Source organism: Anolis carolinensis, chromosome 3 (assembly GCF_035594765.1).
Source record: "Anolis carolinensis isolate JA03-04 chromosome 3, rAnoCar3.1.pri, whole genome shotgun sequence".
Lineage (NCBI taxonomy): Eukaryota > Metazoa > Chordata > Lepidosauria > Squamata > Dactyloidae > Anolis > Anolis carolinensis.
This window is the reverse complement of record NC_085843.1, coordinates 222,530,650-222,550,718: the sequence shown is the minus strand read 5'-3', so window position 1 is coordinate 222,550,718 and position 20,069 is coordinate 222,530,650. Positions and strand designations below refer to the sequence as shown.

At 38.7% G+C, this 20,069-nt stretch overlaps 1 protein-coding gene and 1 long non-coding RNA gene across 4 annotated transcripts in view; one reads left to right on the top strand and one right to left on the bottom strand.

Moving 5' to 3' along the window:
• The window catches only part of LOC134297764 (uncharacterized), a 28,669-nt gene extending 19,595 nt beyond the window's left edge, over positions 1–9,074 (bottom strand). The window contains exon 1 of the long non-coding RNA XR_010004635.1: positions 8,991–9,074. This is a non-coding gene — a long non-coding RNA (uncharacterized LOC134297764). The remainder of the gene's footprint in view (positions 1–8,990) is intronic.
• Positions 1–20,069, top strand: part of cdh23 (cadherin related 23) — a 669,485-nt gene that overhangs the window by 353,283 nt on the left and 296,133 nt on the right. For all 3 annotated transcript variants that reach the window (XM_008106631.2, XM_062976257.1, XM_062976258.1), the window contains exon 9: positions 4,961–5,039. In XM_008106631.2, coding sequence (XP_008104838.2) covers positions 4,961–5,039 — 79 coding nt within the window. The remainder of the gene's footprint in view (positions 1–4,960; positions 5,040–20,069) is intronic.

The window sequence follows — 20,069 nt, the reverse complement described above, 5'->3', positions numbered from 1 at the left end:
GGCCCTAAAGGAAAATTTCTTTTCAGGGCAGAATTCATATTGGTGGAGGCAATGCCCCCATTTTGTCCCCCTCTCCCCTGTATCTACACCCCTATGTATTTCTGTTTTGCAGAGCCTTGCATTGTGTGCATAGCTAATTTACTTTTAAAAATCTTTGTTGGTTTAGAAATTTAAGAAACAGCCATCCAACAAATCCAGTACTTGAAGTCCTGTATAATGTTTTATTCTGATCCCAGGCATGTATTGGAAGACCATACATTAGAGCTTTCTAAACTGTGTGTTATGCGTGTTGGCTGAAGTGTGTGTGTTTCTCATGAACATAAAGAAAAACCTCTGTGTCTATGTAAAATAAGCAATATATCGTACAAATTTTAAAATATAAATGAAAAGTTTTCATGAGATAGGCTATGTCCCCATACATTTTTATTACAATTTATGTATGTGTCTTATATAAGGAATTGGTTTAGCTTCCGGTTTTCTAGTAAAACTGAGTTACTTTGTAGATTTTTTTTCATGTCAGGAGCAACTTGAGAAACTGCAGGCCACTTCTGGTGTGAGAGAATTGGCCATCTGCAAGGACGCTGCCAAGGGGACAGCCAGATGTTTTGATGTTTTTACTGTCTTTGTGGGAGGCTTCTCTCATGTCCCCGCATAGAGCTGGAGCTGATAGAAAGAGCTCATTTGCGCTTTCCCCGGGTTAAATCTGAACTGACAACCTTCAGGTCAGCAAACCACCCTTCAATTCAGCAGTCCTGCCAGCACAAGGGTTAACCCATTGCACCACCAGAGGCTCCATGTAGCAAAATAATGCTTATCTAAAAGGTGTGTCACTAACATGAAATGTTTATAAAGCTCTGCCCTACACACAACTAGTATGCATTATATTCCACAGAATGTCTAAAATCTTAAACACAAGTTATTTCCTAAAATCATTCTTTTCCAGCTTTATCCATTTTCTGTTTGACCTATTAAGCCAGAGTTTCTCAAACTGTGCTCCTCCAGATGTTTTGGACTTTAGCTCCCACATTTCATAACAGCTGTTAAGCTGGCTCGGATTTCTGGGAGCTGAAGTCCAAAACACCTGGACGAGCACTGTTTGAGAAACACTGTATTAAGCCATAGTACAGTAGTTCACAACCTGTGGGTTCCCAGGTGTTTTGGTCTGCAACTCCCAGAAACCCCAGCCAGTTTACCAGCTGTTAGGATTTCTGGGAGTTGAAGGCCAAAACATCAGAGGACCCACAGGTTGAGAACCATTGCAGTAGTAGGACATTTTATTGATTAGCTCATCAACCTTATCAAAACACTTGACAAACACATTTAACACATACAGCGTACAACCAAAAGTTAAAATAAACAAGCTGCTAACAAGGGTCTAGATCCTGAACCAGATCAAATATCTGCATCACCTCTACCCCTATGAACTCCAAATTAAGCAGTAGCTAGTTCCTTAGTGCATGATAGAGTGAGCAAAAAATGTTGGACACCCAATTAAACTAGCAGAATGGGAATTAATTTGGAACAAAAAACTAAAATATACATACTCCTTGGAATTACAAGAAAACTGGCTTAAGATGTACCACCGCTGGTACCTAACACCAAAGAAATTAGGATTAATGTGTAAAAATATCCAAAATTACTGTTGGAAATGTAGTAAACAAGAAGGAACATTTTATCATACATGATGGACTTGCACAGAAACATCCAAATATTGGAAAAGAATTCATGAAGAAACACAGAAAATATTGAAAAAGACTTTCCCAATGAAAGCAGAATATTATCTGTTAGGGATAACTGATGATATGACAGACTTTAATCACAATGAAGAAATTCTATTTACCTATATTGTGACAGTGGTAAGGATAACCTTTGCCAGATAGTGGAAAACACAAGAAATTCCTACAAACAAACAGTGGCTAGATAAGCTTGATGAAAACCACAACATGGACAGACTAACCTTCCTGTTGAAGGAAAACAATGGGAAGCCACTAAAAATGACAGATTGGAAGAGGTATGAAGACTACAGAAGGATGGCAAAGGATTAATAGATGGAGCAAGAACCCCCGTGTTTTTGAAACAGGAAAAGAAACCAGAACACATGAGTAGGAAGATTTTGAAATAAGATGAAATGGTGAAGAGAATGGAAGACCAAAATTACTCCTTGATTCTTTACTCTTTATTCTAACTTTTCCTTCTTACACCCACATCTTTCCCTCTTTTCCCTTCCCTGTGGAAAATTTGAGATTTTGCATATATAGATATAGATATATAGATATATACATAGATATAGATTTAGCAGCTGTAAGAAGCCTCTACTTTATGGACATATAATTTTTAGTTATCCAAAAGCATGGAAATGAAGAAACAGGAGGTGGTAAAATCAAAATAAAAAAGATTGTGGTGAAAGAGGTAGTGATGAAGGGTATTTGTGATGATTTAGTATGACAAGAATGTTAGATCAATTAATTTTGGAGGAGGTGAATAAAAAGGTTTATTTCCAAAAATATAAAGTTATAGGTGAAACGTGTACAACGTAGAACTAGTAAAATAAAACAACTGTCAAAACCAAAAAAAGAAGATAAATACCATATGTTGCTTGTCTATTTCAAGCCTCTACCTGCTTTCCATTATCTCTGTTTGACATTTCTTTGACTCTACTCCCCAAAGAAAGTGACCCATGTCAAAAGCAGAGCTCCAGCACTAATAGGCACATTCACCTTGGTGACCTAGTTTCAGCTGTAGCTCACTGACCTCATGATAAGTGACAGTGAATATGGTATTGGCCTTCTCTTCACTGTCTTGCTGAATCTCCACTCACTTAAAAAAACACAATCCAGTTCTTCTTGTGTCTACCTACAATAACATGGATGTCACATGGGTCAGTTCCTGGTAGTATTATCCTGAAGGCCATGAGCCAAGGTTGAGATTGGCTGATGAAAGTGCATGAGTTTGAGACTTGAAAGCAAAAATACAACACGTTTGATTTGAACATTCAAAGATAGGTTTTGAAGTCTTTTATTATATTGCCATCCCCGCATTTGAAAATATACAAGGATAGCAATATAAATCACATCATTTGCAATTCTGTTTTGATGACTGATTATTTAATTTGGCAGTTACACTAGATATTACTATGTTGAATGATTGCCCTTTAGTATCTCTTGACACTCTCTGTCTGGTACAACAAGCTGAGAGAAGGTTTATCATCAGAAGAGGCATCTTCCCTATGCTCCTGCATGTTCTTTTGATTGATGCGGAGTCAAAATTAAACAAAATAACCGGTGTGGTGTAGTGGTTTAAGTGTTGACCTAAGTTCTGAGAGACCAAGACTTGAATCCCTGCTCTGTTGTGGAAACACACTGGATGATCTTGGTGAAGTCACAGTCTCTCAATATCAGATGAAGATAATGGTAAACTTCATCTTAATAAATCCTAGGAAAGGATAGCCACACACAGGGCCGGCCCCACTATAGAGGCACCTGACGCCGCCGCCTCGGGCGCAGGCCCGGGGGGGCGCCGTCAGGCTGGGCGGGAGGCGGGGCACCGCCCTGACGGTGCCCCGCCTCCCGCCCAGTGTGCCCTGGCCCGTCTGGCCTTTTCTAGCTGGCCAGACTGCAGCGGAGGTCCCTCCAGGCCGCAATCACGGCCTGCAGGGACCTCCGCTGCAGTCTGGCCAGCTAGAAAAGGCCAGACGGGCGAGCGGGAGTAGCGTGGGAGGCGGGGCCAGCTCTGGCCCTGCCCCCCCGCCCAGCGTGCCCTGGCCCCGCCTCCCACGTTGCGTGGGAGGCGGGGCCAAGGCACGCTGGGTGGGGGGGGCAGAGTTGGCCCCGCCCCCCCGCCCAGCGTGCCCTGGCCCCGCCTCCCATGCTGCGTGGGAGGCGGGGCCAGGGCACGCTGGGCGGGGGGCGGGGCCAACTCTGGCCCCGCCTCCCTCACTATTCGCCCTGGCCCAGCCTCCCATGCAGCGTGGGAGGCAGGGCCAGGGCACGCTGGGCGGGGCCAGGGCACGGGAGGCGGGGCCGGTGGCGGGGGCGCTTTTCAGCACCCCCGCTTCACATTAAAAAATATCTCCGGCCGGCCCTGGCCACATATTTAGGAGTGATGATATGACACCAATATAAAAACTACTCTACAGGCTGCCAATCAATTTCTGAGCAAGATATAAAGTGTTGCTTGCTACCTTTAGAACTACATGATTTGATTCCAGATTAACTTGGGATCGCCTCTCCCATGTAATCCAGACACTCAGAGGACTTTTTCTCCAGCCACCCCTGGATTTGGAAGTACCTGAGATTTTGTAGCTTAATTCACTATCTGAATTTAATACAACATTAAAGATCAGTCTCTTCCATAGGCCTATCCAGATCATATTTAAATTAAGGTTTCTAAATTATTAATTTTGAACTATGTACTGATTCTTTTAATATGAATTAATTTTACATGTTATTTGAAACTGATGTTTCAATTGATTTACATGTTTTAACTGATTTTATGAATTTTTAATTAGTTGTATGCATTATATTTTAATTTGTTGGTATTACCCTTTTCTCTATCCTTAGAAGAGGTGGGTAAGGAATAGTAGTAGTAGTAGTAGTAGTAGTAGTAGTAGTAATAGCAGTTGATAATCACAGTTAGCATTTCAAGATACCTACAGGGTATATTGGTAAGATTGCCATAGACTAGCAAGTGTAAGTAAAATAGAAATACTGTTATTTAATGAATGAATGTTCATTTGGGAAAGGGAAGCATCAGTAAGATTAAAAAAAACAGAGCAATTCCTGAAAACTGATAATACCACCCACTGTACTCTCAAATTTCTGGGTTTACCACTAACTCATTTCATAGAAAATTTGAATACATAGGATGCATGAGAATTAGAAGCAATATGCAAGTGGTGTACTTGAAATTCAGCAGTTTGTGGTCACTCAAATCTTCTCTTTTCTATCCTTATGGTCCCCAGGGTACAACTGTACGTATGATAACTGCAATTGACCAGGATAAAGGACGTCCCAGAGGTATTGGATATTCCGTTGTCTCAGGTGAGTTATGAAGTCTTTGTAGAGTAAGGGTGATTAAGAAAGGGCGAGTAATAAATGATTTGATAAAAAGCTTTAGGCCCATTGTTCAACCTATCAGGTGTTCCACTTTTACAGTAAAACCCTAAATGTGATTTTTCTTTTTTAGTATCTATTGAGAAATCACATCATTTTTGCTGGGCAGTGTCATCTCTTCTTTCTCTTACACAAACAGGATCCTATTCTGTAATGCCTATACATGAATTCAATTGATACACAAAAATAAGAATGCCCAAGCAGATATTTACATAAACCATTACAAAATAATACTGATCAACATTCTAAATAATCTAATTAAGTATATTTAATTAAGTCCCTTACCTCAAACTCCCCACTAAAGCCTGACTTACCCTGCAGCAGCCTCTGCAAGCAACAGGGATCTGTTCTGTAACTGGGATGTAGTAGACTAATGTTTCTTGTTGAGTCTGCCTTAGAACCAATGTCATCTCATTATTCTTAGTAGTGGTGATGGTGTTCTTGTTGCCATTTCCTGTGCCAATTTTATTCCAATCACCTTGTTGTCTCAAGCATCATATAGCTCATCTGTGTTTATATGTATCATTCTTGTATGTTTCTGCAGCCTCTAATTTTAATCCAAATATCCTACAGTAGAAGGGGGAGCATTAGAATTTGTACTATGGAACATTGCTCTCTCTATATATATAGACAGGTTGCTTACAATACATTAATGTGAAAATTATGCTGAACAACAGGGCTGTGTCCAAATATTAATAATGTCCCGCTAAAAAGAAAGCTTTCCTTTTTACAAAACTTGCAGTGTTTGATTTTTTTAAAACGTTGTACACATTTATTTTGTTCAATTATGTGATATATTTTGTGCTTTTCATGCTTTAGGTGTAAGAACAAATTCAACCTTAGCATTCTGAAATACAGAAGTAAAAAATCTAAACATTTTACAAATGACATTCATCTAGAATACTTCTTCCTATATCATAAAAAATGTGACCTACGGGTTGTGCTTATTTTGTATTTTTTTCTGGGTGTGCATCAGACCATATCAGTCCAAATACATTGATGTTGGTATCAGTCCTGTGTACCCTGTGAACCTGTTTTTAAGCTAGCACATTCCATTATTGGAAACAATTTTATGCACATTTTGTGGATTCCTCTAATATACAAAGTTGTTTCTGGCAATCAGAGCTGGTCCAACAATGAGGCGAATTGAGCGGTCGGTTCAGGCGCAAAACATACGGGGCGCAGCCGAGACTGCTTTTTCTGTTGATTTGTTGTAAAACATGATGTTTTGGTGCTTAATTTGTAAAATCTTAATGTAATTTGATGTTTAATAGGCTTTTCCTTAATCCCTCCTTATTATCCAACATTTTCGGTTATCCAACGCTTTTATTTTTCAGTGATTGATTGGGGGGGGTGCCAAAATTCTGTTCGCCTACACTTGAAAAATACTTAGGGCCGGCTCTGCTGGCAATGAAGTTAGAATGGAAGATTTTCTGCAATGCGTGTAATCTATATATATAAAAGAGTGATGGAATCAAGGCACCGGACAAAGCAGCAAAACTACAGGCTCCCCAACCTCGAAATTTGACAACACAACCCATCATCCATGCCTCTAGGTTGATACAACAAAAAGAAAAATAAAGTCCTAATTAGAGGGAGAGCAATAATTGTTACATCCTAATCATTTTTCCTAATTGCAGCATTCATACTTGCTTCCAACAGACAAAAAAAAAACCAATCAGAAATATTGTATATTCACAACCTTTAGGAAATAATATCCCCTGATGGCGCAGCATGTTAAAGTGCTGAGCTGCTGAACTTCTGGACTGAAAGGCCACAGGTTTGAATTGGGGGAGCAGAGAGAGCCCCCACTGTTAGCCCCAGCTTCTGCCAACCCAGAAGTTCAAAAACATATAAATGTGAGTGCATCAATAGGCACTGCTCTGGTGGGAAGGTAACTCCGCTCCATGCAGTCATCCTTGGAGGAGTCTACGGACAACGCTGGCTCTTCGGCTTAGAAATAGAGATGAGCACCAACCCCCAGAGTCAGGGGAAAACGTTTACCCTTTACCTTAGCTACCACCAATTCCTCAATACTTTATTTCCCATACCACCATACTTCGCCACAGCAACGCGTGGCCGGGCACAGCTAGTTTGAATTAAGATGTTAAGATTGCATCTGTATTTGTAAGAGCCACCACAACTATTATTTGACTCCTGATTTCACTTTGTTTTTCAAATCAATTTTTAGACCTTAGATTGAAATCTTTAGTAAACCAAATCAGATCAAAACAGCAGGTATTAGAGTCTAGTTGAAATTCAGCATATAGTTTAAGAAAAACATATATTCTGAATTTCATTTACTTCATTCTACAATATTACAAGATATCAATTTGTCAATATTATTTTTGATATATCCAGTATAATAGTCCATCTGTTATCCAATAGAAATAAACTGAACATATTCAGGGAGGGGAAATTTGTGTGCATGCAGAGTAAGAGTCTGTCTTATACTCACAATCAACATGATTCCATTTGCTCACATACATCAATAACTTAATCACTGCCCTGGGTCTCTCACATTGGGGAGTCTAACTATCATCAGAAAAAATCATGCAGAATACATCAAAGACACAAGTTAGTAACTGTTTTGCATTTTCTTGGGGGTTTGTTTCTGTGAGCTGGAACTACAGTTTTAAAGTCTTCTTGAAACTGATATTAATGCAACAACTTTCAGTAGTGTAGCATCATTGCAGGAAATTATATTTGGCATGTTTTATAATGTGTTGTTTAAGCATCTGGTTTTTAACATGTTTTTATATTACACTTCATTTAAAGATAATAGGACAGTTTGTGAAATGTAAAAATATTAAAAATCCTATGAATCAATGATATAACTCAGTGGATGACTTTGGACAAGCCACACACTCTCCCAGAAACCCTCCCAAGAAAACACTGTGATACATGTTTTTTTAATTTAAAGGCTTGTTTTAAATTAAAAAATGATTTGAAAGCACAATAACATTTTTGTTTTTTTGTTCCTAGCCCAAAAACTAGAAAATATAAAACTTAACAAAATTGTGGAGATCCTCAAAATAAGGTCATGCATATAGAGAAGGTTTTAATAAGAATTTTAAGAACAATATGTTCAGCTACTAAAAGCAAGGTTTAGTAAGGTAGTGATCAGAAAAGGGCTAATAATAAGAATTTGGTTCCCCCTTCCAAAAAACAAAACAAAATCACTGGAAGTAGTCAGGGTACCTTTGCTGTGGCACCACAATTAGCTATCTTTTTTTTTTTTTTTGAAATACAGTTGGTGAAAAAGTAGGTAATAATACATAGTGCCATTGTACAAGAGGGCACTAAAAGCATACTGGACAAAATATGTGTGTGTTCCAACAGAAAAGTAAGGGGGAAAGGATAGGTAGATGTTTAATTTTGATAAGAAATACATCCTGCTATTTCAGTCTTCATACAAATAACCTATACAATGTTTACTTCAAATAGATTTATTTTTATTTATCTTTGTTTCAACCTTTTAGGAAATGTGCAACTGTGTGGTGAAATAGGTCTTTAAGATAAAGGTCAACCACTACACTTAACTAATGCAGCTCATGCAACTGTGGCAGATTAGTCTATCCAGTCTAAACATTGAAGAGGGGAACATAGGCATTGAGCAGTTCTGCTCTCTTAATCATCTCAACCAGTGACAAAACACAGTTGTTCCACTAAGGAAGTTTGAATCTTTAAATATTCTTTTAATTTTCAGAGATTCAAAAACCAAACCACTCCAAAGCTCAACAGTATCGAATAGAGGTGTGCAAGTGTTAATTTTTAAATTGTAAGTCGTATCTAATTTGTAAGTTTTGTATAAACAAACAGATACTAAGAATCGCTGGGTGGGGGCGCCCATGCAAAAACTTAAGAATCAAAACTCACCCAGTACTTTTTTGTTTGAATTCTGTAATGCTTGAAAGTCAGTTTCGTTTTCAGTGCAAGTGAGGGGAAGCCAAAAAGACTGTTATTCATATTTAAATTAAGAAGAGATTGAATGCCTCTCACCATGAGGAGAGGAAAGCAGCAGGGCGGGACAAGCTGAGTGAGCTGGGAAAGAGACTGAGAGAGCACAAAATTCTGGAAAATGTAATTTGGGGAGGTAAGGAGTCCTATGGCAGAGAATTCAAAAGGCCCTGAGCTAAACTACATTTCCCAGAATTCCGCTCAGCATCAGAAAGCCCCTATTAGGATAGGGGAGAGATTTGTCCCTCCTAACAGCAGCCAGAGTTCCAATAAATTGTTGAATCTGGAAAGAGGAGGACTGATTGATACTTCAATACTGTAAACCTGTGCTGGGCTGAAAAGAAATTGAAATTCTATTGGTTAAAGATACTCAATGAGATAGCCATTGTGCCTTTAAAAAACAAAATAAAAACCCATTCTTGTCAAAACTTTTTTTTAATCCTAAAAATCTGTAGATGTATGAATATTTCTGAAACTTGGGGGGAAATATCCCGTTATCTTATGTCATTGCATAGAAGATTCAAGGAGATAGCTTTTGCAGTTTTCTTAAATGTTGTTTGTAAAAACTTTGAAAATTCCTTGAAATTTTGTGGATGAGTTTAACGTTCTGAAACTTGCTGGGCTAATAATGGTAAATGTGTTCGATAATCGTAGCAAGTTCCATGAAAATAGCTCTTTTTTCATGTTAGGAGTGACTTGAGAAACTACAAGTTGCTTCTGGTGTGAGAGAATTGCAAGGACGTTGCCCAGGGGATGCCCGGATGTTTTTACCATCCTTGTGGGAGGCTCTTGTGTCCCCACATGGAGCTGGAGCTGATAGAGGGAGCTCATCTGTGCTCTCCCCAGGTTGGATTCGAACCAGCAACCTTCAGGTCAGCAACCGAATTTTAAAGTCAGCAGTCATTCCTGCACAAGGGTTTAACCCACTGTGCCATTGGGGGCTCCTGCCAATAGCTCTACCAATGAGGGAGAAGGGAGCCCCTGAATTTTCCCCATTCACACAATTACGTAATGAAAAGTAACGAAAAAGTATTTAACTCTTTATAGTTATGATACGGACCCCATCCAATTTCGGAAACACTTTAGAAATGATATTTTCCCACCCTCTAATTTTGTAATCTGTATTGAAACATTTTTTTTCATTGATCGCACAAGCCTATTATTTAATAATAAAATGATGTCAGAGGTCTAGCCAAAATAAAAATGACTTGCTAGCTGAACCCAGCTTCTTAAGGGATCTTAAAGGACTTGGTAACTGAATCTAGCTTCTAAGAGATCTGAAGGACTTCTCAACATAACCAACTAGTTCCAACTACACAGGTTCTTATGAAAAGGAGATTAATTTCTTGATACATATGCAGAAACAAAGGTGCTCGGGGCATCATGAAGCAAAATCAGAACACCACAGGGATTTGTCACTAGTATAATATAAAATGATGATCATTTGTGTATGTTTTAAGAGGTGTTTTTAGTCAATAGAAATGCCAGTAATCCATACACCAATGGTGAATTTCACTTTTGCTGTCATAGTTCCTCCAGTAATACATTATTAGCATACATTAATATATATGATTAATTTATAACTAGGTTGCCATTGTCCCCTATCCTTATGATAAATGTCAATGAGTAAATTTTATGCTTAGGCTGGAAAATTTCCCAAATACGTATGTATGCATGCTGTCTAATAAATGAGAGCAAGCTGGCAAATTCAATTAGGAATTAACTGAACAAAACTGAAAGTAACCATTGTAGCCTTTCCTCTTATTCTTGGTGAAAAGTTCAGGATTAAAAATAAATGGAATGTTCAGTGAAAAGTAAAGTTTTTGATGGATTTTTGAGATCAATTACTTCTATTTTTATTGTTTCAGTGGGGAGGGAGGAAGAAAAAATAAATTACAGCAACGCTGTAGTTTTAAAGATACAATTGTTGATGAAGTGTAGCATATATTGTTGCTTCAATCCCCTTTGCAAACTCATAGACAAAGACCTCATACAAATACAAGGCTTTCATCTTGCAGAAGAACAATAAACTAGAAGATGAAGCATAACCATTTCAAGAAAAGACAAAGGTCAAGCTCAAGTGATTCAGTTACAAAGATATCAAGTGTGCAATCACATTGTCTTATCATCTCACATATATTTTCCTTTCTTGGCTTGACATGGCTGAGGGTTTCTTTATCCAGGGAAAAAAGATTCTGGCTTGAGTAGAACAGCAACTCAATTTTTATCTAAAAAGAATAATAAAATCTAGGGTACCCTCTCACGCTAAACTTCTTTCGAATTTGAAGTAAAATTATACATTAAAGCCAGTAAAATTACTCAGAAGGGGTTTGATGTTTTCGTAGGGGCGTGTGTGTGTGTGTGTGGCATAGTTGGTAAAATGTATTTCAAAATTAGTTTTAAAACTTAAGTATTTCTTCATTTTATTGCCATATTCAAGCCATTGACTCTATATCCCATTTCCATCTCCCAACTAGAATCTCACTAATTATTTGCTTAACCTAAATTAACCAATTCTGCAAGGTCTAGCTCAAAACCTTTTGGAACTTAAAAAAATGGGATTCAAAATGGAACCAAACAAGACATTACCAGGTAAAAAAGAACTGAAGAAAGGTAATAAATATGATGTTTCACTGAATAATTATAAAGATTTGAGAACCCTTTTTTAGTCTACCTGAACTAGAGTAAAATAGAGTTTTGCCAGCGAATGGCCTCCTTTCAGCTCACTTTTATAGGGGGAAAAAATCCCTTGTTTTGTGTTCACAAGCTGAGTTAGAAGGTTGATGATGTTCAGACATTGAGGTCAGGGCTCCGTTTGAAGGACAGGTAATTAATCCAGTAAAGTAATCCACAGCTCCTTTTTTGGCAGATTTATGGAGATAGCCTCTGTCCCGGGGACTCTACCTCATCATCTTTCATTTCCCAGGCAAAGCAAGTGACTTGTTATATAACATGACCTGTTCTAGATAAGATTTTTTCATTTAAGAGAGCTCTTCACACTAAGAGAGATTGATGTTCTGGCAGCTTCCAAGGTGCAACAAGTGATGGAAAGGCATCAGAAATAGGGGTGGGCGGTCAACCTATTATTAATAATCAAGAAAAGAGGGGTTTAAATTTAAATGGCCATTGCCATACCAGTGGAGTGTATAAACTGTAAAACACGGGATGTGTATTAAAACAAGTGTCTCTGTCTACTAAACTTGAATGGAGCTGACTTTAGGACCATGCAGTGAAGACAACAGCGGTGAATAGCTGTGCAAATATAGAGGAGTCATTTTTTCCCGTAGTTCTACGCCTATTGCATACATAATGGGAACATGCAATTTAGAACACTGTTTGACAATATGCTGACAGATTCTGACATATCTTTGGGGGGGAATTTTGGAAATGTTGCAGCCTATTATAGTGGAAATTTACACCTTTGCATACAGTATAATTAAGATGGAAAGGGAGCATAAAAATAAAAATCAAAGCATCAATTGTACTCTCCAGGACTCTAAGGCCTTTTCTACACAGCCATATAAAATCCAGATTATCTGCTTTGAACTGGATTATGTGTCAGTGTAGACTCATAATCCAGTTCAAAGCAGATAATGTGTATAATCACATTTATATGGCAGTGTAGAAGGGGCCTAGGAGAGAGAGAGAGAGAGAGAGAGAGAGAGAGAGAGAGAGAGAGAGAATAGCTGCCGTGCCCAATTCCTTGGCCTCACACTTAAGCATAAGCATAGATGTATGCCTTTTCTTAAAAAAAAAGTAATGACTGGAATAGACCAGAAATAAAATGCGGTAACATATTTGCCAATTTGTTTTTTAGTGACTGAGCAGGTTTACAGTTTGCTCACTTGAAGTCTGTGGAATTGGGTCACTAAGGGAACACCAAGTTTTACAACTTACAGATACCATCTGACTTTTGACTCACCTGACCTTCTTATCATTTTAAACACAAAATCATAGCATTGGGATTGATTTCATTGACAATCTATAGGTGGGCCCTGGGCTTCATGTGTCCCATGGACCCGAATTGTGTGGCCACTGAAGCCCTGACCAGTTTCCCAAAGCCTCTCAACCCCCAGAACATTTCAATTACAGTATATCTCTACACAATTTTCAGGCAATATCCCCCTTTTCCTCCAGAAGCAGGACTCAAAATGTCTTGCTAATTTAAACATTTCAATACACAAAATATACAAAAGGTGAATTTAAAACAAATTTAAAACAAAGAGTGTCCCAACTTTTGAGTTTTGATCTAAGAGCTGTTGCTCGGCCTAGTTTTTACTTTGACATAAGAGCAGCATTTTAAGAGCTAGCACCAGAGGGTGAGCTAGTGTGAGAGTACAGGGCTTTAGGGCTTCAAAGGGAGCAACCTCCATGCCTCCTGCTCTTGTCCACTTTGGGAGAGTGCTGTCTGTTTTCCCCTTATCTGCTTAGAGGAACTTTGAGTTAGCTGATTTTGTGTGGATTTTATTCCTTGTATGTTTGGTTTCATGAAGAGAGGGAGGGAGGGAAGCGCAAGAGAGGGAGGGAGGCTGGAATGAGTACAGTATGAAGAAAACGATGCTTCTGCCTCTTGTGCTTCCTTGCCACATCTTTGTGCTACAGTAGAGTCTCACTTATCCAAGCTAAACAGGCCAGCAGAAGCTTGGATAAGCAAATATCTTGGATAATAAGGAGGGATTGAGGAAAAGCCCATTAAACATCAAATTAGGTTATGATTTTACAAATTAAGCACCAAAACATCATGTTAGACAACAAATTTGGCAGAAAAAGTAGTTCAATACACAGTAATGTTATGTTGTAATTACTGTATTTATGAATTTAGCACCAAAATATCGTGATATATTGAAAACATTGACTACAAAAATGGCTTGGATTATCCAGAAGCTTGGATAAGCGAGTCTTGGATAAGTGAGACTGTACTGTACTACCATTTAAAAGTTAATCTTTCTTTTTTATTGTTCCATATGAATGTTCTGGTTTTGTCTTGCTGTTACACTGGCAAACATAAATTTTGTTGCCTCAAATGTGCTACCTTGCCACAACTTTTTGCTTCTACAGTTTTAAAGTTGATGTTTCTTTTTTAATGAATATGCATTTATACATTCTTAACAGGAGCAGATTAATAGCCGGAACAGATTACTAGCATTTCAATGGGAAAATTCACTTTTTGATAAGAGTGTTTTGAGTTAGGAGCTTGACCAGGGAACAAATTAACCTCTTAAGTCAAGGTATCACTTTATTAAAACATTGCAATTAAAGCAATACAGCACCTCTTCAAATCCATTTTGTCAAAATATTCACTTTTCATAAAGCTGCTGAAATAAAAGAGTACTTGCGGGTGGTCCTGGAACCTAACTCCCGCTATAAGTGAGGGAACACTGTATACCCATGTCTTCATGGAGATCACAGCCTCTCCAGCCCAGCAGAACTCCTTTCTCTGAATCCCTATCCCATCACTTAACTTTCTAGTTCCACCTCAGGTCCCATCTACACTGCCATACAATCCAGTTTTTGGTTTCAGATTATCTGCTTTGAACTGAATGATTTGGCAGTGTAGACTCATATAATCCAGTTCAAAGCAAAAAATGTGGATTCAGAAACTGGATTGTATGGCAGTGTAGATCGAGTCTCAGTCTCCATCAACTGATTGACAGAAGATACTGCATCTGATACAAGAGCTGACATATACAGTGCTTTGCAGAAGTATTTTCACGCACACCATTTCCTGCATTTTGTTGTGTTCCAACCTGGATTTAGTTGGTATTGTTACCACTTGATGTATACAAGGTACTCAAAATTGTAAGGGTGTGCTATTGCACCCAAGCTACTTTAAATGTTTTTAGCATTAACGTGCCCTAACTTTCTATCAGTTTAGGGGATGCTGGATTGCCTTCCTGTTTGAGCAAGGAACCCCACAGAATCAATACCCATGCTATTGCTTTCAAGAAATAATAATGATTGATTGATTGATCTTGGGTTTATCTCCACCCAGGCACTAACTTGATTTCCCAACAAAGACCATACTTAAAATGTGAAGGTAAATGGTTGTTTCTGAAGTTGCTGGTCATAGATGATTCCTGAGAAGAAGAACAGATGAATGTTTCCCTGGTATAAGGGCCTCTGGTGCGCCCAATGCCCAAGGCGTTATTTAGTTATTAGTTAACTAATTAATGGTTAATTGACTTGAAATGAGTTGTCCAAGCCTGGATCTTGCTGGGATTGACTGCAGACACGTCTTGCTTCCAGGATTCACTGGTGGTAATAAATCTTATCTAAAATGGCTCCCTTTTCAAAGGCAAAGGGGCAGGCAAATTTAGTAATACAAACCAGGAAGGGTTTTCTTAAACTTCACCCTCATAAAGCTAAGAAAAAATTGACCACTCTGAAACTGTGAGTGAGGTAGCCTGACAAAAGGAACTGGGACTTACACAGTTCCAGCACAAAGGGTGCAAATACTGCTATAGTAGCACAGAAGTAAAATGGACAAATCAACTGTCACAAGTATTCATCTCGTCTAATCTTCTGACAAAGGATTCCCAGGACAGTTGCTAGCCAACCCTAGGGCTCTTAGGAATACAATTTGAAAATCTGGACATCAGTTGTACTCCTAACCTGTCCTCCAGATTTGGGGGGTGAGCAGCTGAGGCTGATGAAACATCAAGCTGAAAAATGTCTGAAGAGTACTAGCTTGGGAAAGTAAAATATTTCTACAGAAAGAATAAGCCAGCAAAGTTAGAAGCAACCTTTCTTTCTCATGTGCTAGTTAGCTTTTTTTTACTTATAGGAGATTCCTCAAAACAACATCAACTATGATTCATGCCCTGAAGACGAAATCTGAAGTGGAACAATCTTTCCTACCAACCAAGAATTTAATTTCTACTAACTTCTGCTGTTTGTACAACAAAAGTGAGACAAAACTAAAAGGTGAAGTGGCAGCTGCCTGCTACAACCTGAGCTCCTCACACATTTCTGTGGTGCAGAAAATTACCAGTGTGAGCTACTGTTTTGACACATTGCTTTGGCTCAGTATCAGGGTGGGAACAGTCTTAGCAGATACAGTTTTTATAATGGTTCCTTTCACTTCAGAAAGCTTCACCAACAAATGACCTTAGTAATTAAAACAGTAATTCAACATTGGTTTTGGAAACAGCTGGAAAGAATATAAAAGGGGTGGCGGGGAAGGAGTTAGCAACTGGTTTCATAACAAATTGAGGGAATTGTAATTGCCTCTCTGATTTTGCCTTAGTTTGTGCATATATGTGTGTGCATAGTGGGACCTATTTTGCAAGAGTGGATACAGGTAGCATCATCACAGTTTCCATCTGTTGAAGTATAAATATGTTACATTATTCAGAATAGCAGAATTACTGCAATGGACTCTGCATCCACACATTAAATTATCCATGGCTTGGAAATATCCCCTTCCCACCCCACCCCACAGAAAAATTCCAAAAAGCAAACCTTAATTTTGCAATTTTATAAAAGCAACACTGTTTTTCTATGCTATTGTAGATAATGAGATCCACCCATTTTTGTATCCAGGAGGATTCTGGGATCAGACACCAGCAGATACCAAAGGTCTAATGAAGGGGTCCCCAAAGTACAGCCTGCGGGACACATGCTGCCCCCTGAAACCATTTATCCAGCCCCCCAAAACCATTTATTCGGCCCGCCAGGTGTTTTTGCCACTGCTGCTTGTCCTGTGGGTTTGTCCCCACAGCAATGAGGTTTGTCCCCACAGCGGCAGCTCCCTCCTCCTCCACCAAAGAAGGTGCATGTGGCGCGAAGGAGAAGGAAGGAAAGGCGCATGCCTTTCCCTCCTCCCTTGCCATGCATGCACCTTTCCCACCACTGTCACCACCATCACCAAGGGAGGCTCGCACAAGGCGAGGGAGGAGGGAAAGGCTTGTGCCTTTCCCGCCTCCTCCCTCGCCTTGTGCCTGCCTTCCAATACTTTGCTTGTGCTTTTTGTGCATGAAGGCAGAAGGGGGTTGGACTAGCGGTCTCTTCCAACCCTGTTTATTATGGTACTTTAATTATTATTTAATTAATAATTAACTATTAAGGGCAGACTTTGCTTGTGCTTCTGGTGCACAAAGACAGAAAGGGGTTGGACTAAATGGCCTCTTCCAACCCTCATTATTATTATTATTATTATTATTATTATTATTACTACTACTACTACTACTACTACAACAACTACTATTGCTCGGTGGCCATCTATCAGGGGTGCTTTGATTGTGTTTTGTGCAAACCTGAGGTAAAAGCGGAGTTCCACCAATATGGGCACTGGTGAGGCTGAAATGATGTGGACTGGGAGGCTGCCTTGATGGACACTGATCAGACTGCATTGAATCATAGAATCATAGAGTTGGAAGAGACCTTATGTGCCATCCAGTCCAACCCCCTGCTGAGAAGCAGGAAAATCTCAATCAAAGCACCCCCAACAGATGGCCATCCAGCCTCTGCTTAAAAGCCTCCAAAGAAGGAGCCTCCACCACAGTCTGGGGCAGAGAGTTCCACTGTTGAACAGCTCTCTCAGTACAGTGCAGTCTGTATGTCTCTGTGCAGACAAAGGTATTGTTGGTATATTGTTCCCATTGAAATACCAGCAAGTTTGTTGATTTAACTTTACTGATTCTTTATTTTAAAATATTTTATTTGTTCCCTTTTTTTACTTCAAAGTAAGATATATGCAGTGTGCATAGAAATTTCTTCATAGTTTTTTTTTAAAAAAAACTATAGTCCATCCCTCCGACGGTCTGAGGGACAGTGAACTGGCCCCCTGTTCAAAAGGTTTGAGGACCCCTGGTCTAATGTATAGATGATGTATGGCAAATATAATTCTTTGGAAGTACAGCCTCACAGCAGGGATTGGATATTATTTTTAATGAAATTTGAGCAATGATCGCACAATACTCTGGTGATTTTAAATGTTTGTCATAGATACACCTAAAATCATCAGTAGACATTTAACAAATTTGCCTTCATTGATGGAATTAGACAGGGGGCATAACTCTATATATCACATCGTCCAAAGAGCTGCTTCTGATACTAGTTTTTGGATGGAAGGGGAAATAAAGTTATGTTGTGCTACTACTACATTGTAACATTGCATGAAGGCCATTGTGTTTCCTGTTGTTTACAAGTAAAATTATCGTTGGGTTGGGAAGTGATAATGTGAACCAATTGCATGAAGCTGTGGCCTTAGTTATACAAATAATAAAGCAGAATGGCTGCTAATGTTAGTGAAGTTTGGTCTTCACATGTGTGTGCGCACACAAATACTTTCAAGTCTCTAATCAACAAAATCTGGACTAAATTCTTGGTTATTAGCACTAATGCATATTCTATAGATAGGATTTGAAACTATAAAAATAATTTACAATTTTGTTTCCCTTCGCAACATTAGGAGTTCATTTATATGAACACTCACACCTCACACACATATCCACGATCATTATCCAATAGAGTGAATGGGGAAATAATTAAGACCAAGCTTTCTCTGTGTTAGTAAAAAGTTGGACTATTTTTTATTTGAACTCATGTAGTTGGAAGAGGTTCAGATATTACAATGGAAAAAAATACCAACTACCAACCGAAAGTCAAATGATTGCATATATTACTACCTCACTAGGAAGGCATTTAATGGATTTGTATGGAATGTAAAGGAATAACCGTAACATTTATTTTTCATAGGTATTGGTGTGGAAACAAGATAAAATATGAAAATCCATTACAAACAAACCAAACACATTTTGTATATGGATTTTATGTACTCTGGAACCCCTGGTGGCACAGTGGGTTAAACACTTGTGCCAGCAGGACTGCTGACCTGAAGGTTGCTAGTTTGAATCCAACCCAGGGAGAGCGCGGATAAGCTCCCTCTATCAGATCCAGCTCCATGCAGGGACATAAGAGAAACAATGGTAAAAACATCAAAATATCCATGTGTCCCTTGGGCAACGTCCTTGCAGATGGCCAATTCTCTCACACCAGAAGCTACTTGCAGTTTCTCAATTCACTCCTGATACACAAAAATGTACTGTGAAGACTCCTGACTTAGCATTCACAAAATCCATGATGGTAGATGCCCATTTGCCCCCCACTTGTGAGAGTAATTAAATTAATAAGAATTGTAAAAGTTACTCTAGCATCTAAACTGACTTTTATCATGTCAAACCCCTTATAAATTAAAATCACAATGCAAGGTCTGGTTTTGATATTTGATTGCTGGCATTTTTTCAGTTAATAGGCCAGAAGCCCCTGTTTAAATGACTTTGGATAATTCTTTATTAATTAGTTCCCACCAACGGAGCCAAGTATGTTTTACTCTTTCTGAACACAAGTATTTTCCATGAGCAAAATGCTTCTGTTAGATGCAAACCAGTCTTTCCAGAAAAGGAAATAGAAATGTTATGGAAATATTTCTTTTGTAAGCATGACTGTGAAGATTCATTCTAGAAGCTGCATTCAAGCCATAAATAATATGTAGAAGTCTAAATGCGCAAAGTAAACTCTGTGGGAAATATATTTACATTCTGCTCGTTTTTTACTTGGATGCAGCTCACTGCAAATTTGAACAGATGTATAAGAGGCTTTCAAAAAATAAAAGGGTGCTGTCTGTGAATTGACTACAGGCCATAGGTGAATGTTCTGTTATGTGTGAGAATGCACAGGCACAATTAATTCTATTGAGCTGAATGTCCTTGGCACTGCTTAAATAGTTATGTCTTTTTCCTCAGTTAACTCTATGCTTTCTTAATTGTTTTGTGCATTTCCATTTTGTAGGAGTAATCTAATATGGTAGTTCTTTCTAAATAACATTTATTTACACAAGATTCTGGGAATGTGCAGGGCAGTTTACTTATGGCCCTGTGCTGTTGTTCTACAACCATAGCTGAGATACTGTAATTTTAGTGTATTCTAGATCTCCTGGCTTTTCTGGTTTAGTAATATAAAGGATATCAGCAAATATTCTTGTCCATAGTAGGAAAT